This window comes from Dendrobium catenatum, unplaced genomic scaffold (genome assembly GCF_001605985.2).
Source record: "Dendrobium catenatum unplaced genomic scaffold, ASM160598v2 fragScaff_scaffold_1044, whole genome shotgun sequence".
NCBI lineage: Eukaryota > Viridiplantae > Streptophyta > Magnoliopsida > Asparagales > Orchidaceae > Dendrobium > Dendrobium catenatum.
In genome coordinates, this window is record NW_021319506.1 from 1 (window position 1) to 7,601 (window position 7,601).

General features: G+C 34.8%; 1 protein-coding gene across 2 annotated transcripts; it reads left to right on the top strand.

Moving 5' to 3' along the window:
* Positions 1-2,998: 2,998 nt before the first annotated feature.
* LOC110103891 (nucleolin 1) lies at positions 2,999-4,129 on the top strand (the record flags this gene model as incomplete). Of its 2 annotated transcripts, XM_020832767.2 has the most annotated exon segments (3): positions 2,999-3,045; positions 3,126-3,645; positions 3,826-4,129. In XM_020832767.2, coding segments are annotated over 2 exon segments (558 nt in total), but the record flags the coding sequence as incomplete, so codon positions are not given.
* Between the last annotated feature and the right edge of the window lie 3,472 nt (positions 4,130-7,601).

Sequence of the window (7,601 nt, forward strand, 5' to 3'; positions counted from 1 at the left end):
AAATATAATTATCATTTTATACCAATTTAAAAAACTTTACAAACAAAGATTAAAAGCTAGTTTCTATAGAAATTAGGATTTTCCTTGCCAAGGGAACATTTGGTTATATTTTTTTTAGCTGTTGTAATTCAAAAAACTATCCCTTATTTCTAAAGGCTATAAGTTGGAGATCAATCTTCCTTTTTTATATTGGATCAACAATCATTCTATCCATAGAATGGCAAAAACTAAATTTAATCTCTGGGTTGGACTAGTTCTCAACATATTGATATTAAAGGTTTATATAATATCCAGTTGCATGCAAATTCGATGCAATTAAAGCTCTTGTTTCTCATCTTATAAACATGATTCTAAGCCTCTTTGACATTTGTGTAGTCATTTGAGAGGCTATAATATGTTAATCTATAGATCTCCAAAAACCTCTTGTAGAGATTTTTGGCCTATAGGAGAAGTATAGCCTTTATCACTACTAGAATATGTACCATTATCAAACCTGCCATCAAATTGTCTTCATTCCAAATGCTTTAGCATGCTTGTTTTGTTTATCTAAGTATAAAGTTTTTCTTTCATCTTAGAGTACTTTGGTGCATTGTGCAACATTTTTATGAGAATCGAAAACATGTTCTTTCATTCTTGTAACCACCTCCTTTAATTTCTTTCTAATAATAATTATATTTCAAATAAATTTATGTCTGCTCACTCCCCAAAATTTGCACTTGAATAACATGCTTCATATTGGATCTTTTCTATTATGCACCACATTGCCTATTCAACCTTTAACCACATGGCCTGACAATCCGTTATGCCTTCATATAAAATAAAATAACTAAACCTCTTTCCATTCTCCTTTTCTCTCTCTCTCTCTCTCTCTACTTTTTATCCAACTAGAATGTGCTCTACCCATAATCCAACGAGAATGTGTTCAAATGCAAGATGTACCCGACAGCCGTTTGTTAGGCCGGTTCAGCCTGAACCGGTCCAACTCCAACCGGCCCCTTTTAATGGGCCAGCTCAAGTCTACAAAAGGAGGGGCAACAACAAGAGAGAAAGAGGAGGAGGTGGGTTCCACTAGAGATTAAAATTCCAATGTTTGGAGCAAAAGGAGGGGGCGGCAAGGGCTATTAGGTTATCTGTTTACAGTTCACAAATCAAACACTAATATTTTTAGAACTCCTGCAAAAAGAACATTTTACATCCACTTCACCTCTAATTAAACAGCCCCTTAGTCATTAGTTTTTTAAACCTTATATAATATATAAGCACATTGTAGCCATCTTCATTATAATTCATAAATTGATCATAAAATTAATCTTTGTATTCATTGAATGAATGATAAATATATATATTTTTTTTAAGTTTTTTTTATAATGCTATGGCTGACTAGTTAGTTATTCACCAAAGACATGCTCTATTATGCTATCAACTTAGTTTAAATCACACTTCGAATGAGCCAATTGGTGCTTGAAATGCGCTAGAAAAATGTTTGAGTTTAGAAACCAACTCATAATTGAACTTAAAATTTATTAAGTTGATTTTGATTTTACTCCAGCGAGTTTGCTTTGAGAAAAATTTCCTGTTTATTTTCAAATTCTTGTTTTGGAGATCCCTGTTCAGCTTTCATTTCATAAAGCATGATTGCAGCTGCTACAATTTTCTTCTCTTAGCTTCATGCTGAAAAATTAATGAAATTTCTTTTGAGTTTTATTTATAATCCTATAATGCATTACTCTACGTGTCATACAGGACAAATAACTCTTATGTCTCTTAGTTTTCAGGATGCCTTAAACTGTGGTTTATACTTTTAAAAACAGGACTTCTTGTTCCACTATGTTTTGAAATCTTATTAATAGGACTCTCAGATATAGTCCACAAGTTTTCAAGATCCCACTTCTACGTTCCTGAGGTTAGTTGCTAGCTTCAGTTGACAGAACTTTACTATTAATCCAATAGTGTGTGATTACTTCATGGGATTTCCACAATAGTATGATAAACAATATTTTTGAGAAAATGCCCAAAGCTCTAACATAATTTTCTTGGAATGATGGATGGGAGACGGTGATAGGAAATACTTAAATATTTCAAATAAATCCTAGCAAGATTGATGAAAATAGCGAGAAAACTTCACGAATCTAATGGAAAAAACAACAAAACAGTAGTTTTTATGGTGGAAATCAAACAACAGAAAGAAATAAGCAAGATACAATTGATCGTCAATTCGAGAGGAGAATCGTTCTCTCCCAATCCCTAGACGAATCTAGGGCCCAAGACATCAAGACAAGAACTCCGGAAATTAGCCACCCAAAATAAAGCATAACCCTAACCCTAATTCCTCCCTCATACTTAAAGCATACAATTAATCATTAAAGCTAAAAGACAGATTAGCCCTTGCCGCCCCCTCCTTTTGCTCCAAACATTGGAATTTTAATCTCTAGTGGAACCCACCTCCTCTTTCTCTCTTGCTGTTGCCCCTCCTTTTGTAGACTTGAGCCGGCCCATTAAAAGGGGCCGGTTGGAGCTGGGCCGGTTCAGGCTGAACCGGCCTAACAAACGGTTGTCGGGTACCCCTTGCATTTGAACACATTCTCGTTGGATTATGGGTAGAACACATTCTAGTTGGATAAAAAGTAGAGAGAGAAAAGGAGAGTGGAAAGAGGTTTAGTTATTTTATTTTATATGAAGGCATAACGGATTGGAAGGCCATGTGGTTAAAGGTTTGAAACTTAGGAACTAGCATGTCAGGTTTTCAAATTTGTGAACTGTATACAGATAACCTAAACTTAAGATAATTCAAAGTTATTTCCAATAAACTTTATATAGACCAATGCAGTATAGTTTCTACTTGTGATTGTCTCCTATTTTCTGGAGCAAAATATAGCCTCATAATGTCTATATTTCTATTTTAGATTACTTCTCTTTCTAAAACCAAAACTAGTTTTAAGCACAAGTTTAGGCTTATTTTTTTTTTTATATTGCTTGCTGACTTTGACAATTTGTTCAGACAGAGGGTGCCGCCAAAAGGGCTTTAGCTCTAGATGGTTCTGATATGTAAGAAAACTCCCAATCAAGCACTACTGTCTTCAAACATTTCTTTCTATCAACTGACAAGATCATTTGTTATACTGTAGGGGAGGTTTTTTTCTAAAGATACAACCATACAAGGCTAGCCGCAATCAGAAAACTGATTTCGCGCCGGAGATTATTGATGGATACAACCGTATCTATGTTGGGAATTTGTCCTGGGACATATCAGAGGATGATCTGAAGCAATTATTCTCAGACTGTAAGATCTCTTCAATCAGATTTGGCACTGACAAGGAGACTGGGGACTTTAAAGGCTATGCTCACGTCGATTTTGCCGACTCGGTCTCCCTCACCATAGCATTGAAGTTTGATCAAAAGGTTGTGTGTGGCCGGCCGGTGAAAGTACGATGTGCTATGCCGAGGAAGAGCGGGCAGACCGAATCTGGTTCTAGATCTTATGATAAGCAGCAGGAAAGTAACCAGGTAGGAGATGGCTCTAGTGCTGGGAAATCCAAAAAGAAGAGGCGAACTTGCTATGAATGTGGCACCCCAGGTCACCTTTCTTCTGAATGCCCCCAGAAAAGAGCTGGTGGTGATCCAGTTTCTGTTTCTTAAACTTCAAAGGTGATTTTAGTGTCCTGGTGATTAAAGGCGTGTTAGGTTTTGTTTGGGATGGCTTTCTTGCTGCTTCTTAAAGCAACTTCCTAGTACAAAGTAGCTGCTTTAAGAAGCAGAAAGAAAGCCGTCCCAAACAAAGCCTTAATCATTTAGAAATTTTGTATTCAGAGAGCCTATGGATTACAGATTGTGACGTGGATGAGAGAAATGAATAAAACTTGCATGACTGGCCTAGCTGAAGCGTGTATGAAGATGAACATCAGATTGTCAGAATCTGCGTTGGAACTACTGGCATGGATCAAGGTTTGACTCACCTAATCGATCACAATTGATCAGATCAGTTATGGATATTGATCATGGCTACTTTATTGATAAGGTAGAAGAGATTTGATTTGGATTTTTGTTAGTGTGTTATCATTAATTGTATACATTTTATGAACTTGTTTAGATCTTTAAAGGGTAATTTTGATTGAGAAAATTGAGAATTGTGCTCTTCTTCCTTGTTGGAACGACTTAATGCTACTGCTTTAGTGCTCATACCCAAAACCAAAAATGTTGATAGCATCACTGACTACCCTCCCATTTCATTTTGTAATACCTTTTACAAGCTTAGTATTAAGATTTTAGCAAATATATTTAAACCCCATCATGCCTCAATTAATTAAGCCAAGTTAAGCTGGGTTCAACACCAACATATCTCAACTGATAATATCATCCTTGCCTCTGAGCTGTTGGGTGAATTTCAGCATCTTATGGCTAAAAATTTAAAAGGCAAATTGGGTTTTGAATTAGACATTATCATGAGATTTCGCTCTCATTTTGCGATGATTTTATAATCTGAGTTAATTTTTTCTATAGGCGCAAACCATTATAATTAATTACCCTTCCTGATAATGAGAGAGAACTTTCGATTAAGACTAGTTGTCAAATGAATACGTAGCATCCGACGTATAATAACAATATGTTTTAAGTATTTGAAAATTTAATATTTAAAATTAAAAATTCACCACATTGCACTTAACACGGATGGTGAGGGTAATGATGACGAGTCTGATCAAGATCTCATGGTTCTATCGTCCCAGACCATCATAATCTCTGGTCTACTTAGTCAGAGTAGATAGTTGACCCAACTTGACAGAAGGATCCTTATTGGTAGTATGATTTGTTTCGTCCAAGGGTACCTTGTAGATTTGGAGTGAATGTTTATTTAAGGAAAAAATTTTGAATCAATCTTAGCTAGCATAGGGCTTTGTGCCATATTGATCATATCATATTGATTCATTACTCAATAATTTAACATCGTTGGGGAATATATAGGATCTAATCATGACCGTAATTTAATTGTGTTTGGTTAGAGGGTCCCAGTCATACCCTTTTACCTGTGATGCCATTTGACGGCGAGATCACCAGTTAGAGGACATGTGCCATGTCATTACTGGCAAGATAAGTATTGAGATGAGTTATAGTGATATCCTCGATCAGATATTTGCTTTTTGTGAGCTAAAGTGATTTTCAGATTTATCCATCTAAGTAAATTGTTATAGATGATTGATGGCTATTTTTGCTTTCAAGTATTTGATGATTAATTTCATTTTAAATATCTTGATTTTGGATGATTATTTTAAAATTTTGAATTTTTACGGGCACTTGAATTTGGTAGATATTTTTAAATATTTGTAGTCTCCTCCAGTTGAAATTTTACATCGACACGGTTATCATCAGAGTACTTATATATGGGCAATTTCATATGTTAGACGAACCTTGTCAACTTTATCTACTTGTTGACAGAGAATCAGATTCATTGTTGGCTTCATGCCTTTAATAATGATTTTTTTTGTTATAGATCTTGAAGGCTTAATATAAATGTATAAGACAAATATCTCAATCGGCGCCACGACCGAATATTTGTTTGACAGTTCGAGTCCAGTCAACTTTTATCGATTTATGTAGAATGATCGGGCTCGAACTTAAGTTCATTTCAGCATCCTCAAACATCACATATATACATACAACACGCTCATAAGATTTTAATGCATAAGGGGGAGAATTTAAATATTTAAATATAATTATTTTCTCTTGGCGATTGTCGTTAAGGTTCACTCAAGTTTTCATTTAAAGCTAAAGAAACATCTTTTGTCCGCTTGTACGAGTGTTGTGGATTTGATGGCGTATTTAGCAGTGCTTTGGACTTCATATGTCGGCATCAGCAGTGCAGTTTATTTCACAATCTTCTGCCTTCCATCAGTGCTACGTAGTCTTTATTACAAATCCACTGCTTTTGCTCATAGGTGAATCATAGCATTGTGTTATGAGTTACTCATTGCTTCTTGCAAGTGAACTGTCATGCACTGATGAAGTTCCTACAATCTCTTATAGATACTTGCATTTATCATAATCTTGTTGCTTTTGCCTGCACGTAGTGTATTGTGCTATGCAAGCTTTGTTGAATTAGCTATAGTTCAACAATAGACGTTCAAGAGTCGTCAACCATCGTATGCTAGTGCATTGTGTTCAGCATGATGTCCTCCAACACTGCTTATAAATGTTCGTACTTGCTGAAATTCTTTTGTATTTGCTTGCATATGCCACATTATACACATGACGGATCTTCTATAGTGGCTCGTAGGTATCCCCACTTGTTGCATATCAATCACATTCGCTTGCAAAGGATTAGTATATTTGTCTAACACTGAATTCTTATTGACTACAAGGGTTTCATAAAAGCCATTCCCCTCAAAGTTTGCAGATGTAAATATAAGGATTATGTTATAAACTTCATTGTTTAAATGGAGCTCCTCTTTAATCTTCTACACTTGTTCTGATTTATTTACTTGGTTTTGAATTTTTGGGCACCTCCTTTTGTTCATCGCCTCATGTTTAAAATTATAATTATTTTTTTTTTCATGCTGTAATTAATTACCATTAATTGTTAATGAAATTGGGCCTTGGCCCTATAATGATATAATCTTCCAAAAGAAAATATATCTGCTAGCTATCACGTGATATTTGGTGGGTCCTATTTGAGATCTGACACTAAAAGTGACACGTAGCACTAAATGGCAATATGGCATGGCTGATTGACGTGGAAGAATAGGGAGCAGGTCGCGCCAGATCAGCTTGAGAGGGGCCCAGTAGTCTAAAGGGGTCAAATGCTAGAGCTACATATTGCATGTCAGATTCAATTAAGCGTTGTCGATCAATGAATGATGCCATCTGTCAATATCAGGATTATTATGCACTGAGAACCGTTTGATTTTATGACCGTAAATAGTAAAATCATAGTTATTATTCATCACTATGATTTTACTATTCACTCCTACGCTTTTACTGTTTACAATCACAAAATCAAATTGCTCTTCATATTCGGACTCCGCACGTAATAATCTCTCTGATCTTCCTCAGGCCGCCACTAACCATCATTGACCGCCTCCAAGGTCCAATTTTAGCCATGATTTGCTCATTTTGTAAGGTATTCAGTTATTTTAATTTTACTGTATGGCCATAAATATTTTATAAATGATTTCCACAAGCTTTAGGCTGTTCATTAATGAGGATTATGAGTGTGCCTTAGTTGATTTAAACTTTAAAAATTTAGCCCAAATAAATATATTTGATTGATTGGGATCAATTTATCAAAAGATGATTTTATTATTTATTGAAGAGTTAGAATTTTTTGGATTGCAATTTATAGCTTGAGTTTAAAATAAAATAATAAAACAATTCAATAGAAAATTAAAAATTCATTAAAATTTTAATCAGCTCTCATATTATAAATAAATAGAATTGCAAATTATTTTTTTTCCTAAGTTAATTATTCTATTAAAATTTTTAATTTACTTTCAAATAGTATCAAATAGACATACCAATAAATAAATTTGAAGGGCGAAGAAGATAAGAAGGGTTACTTACCAACCCAAGAATAGGGTTTCTTTTAACGTTACTGGGCCCAAAAACTGGAGCAA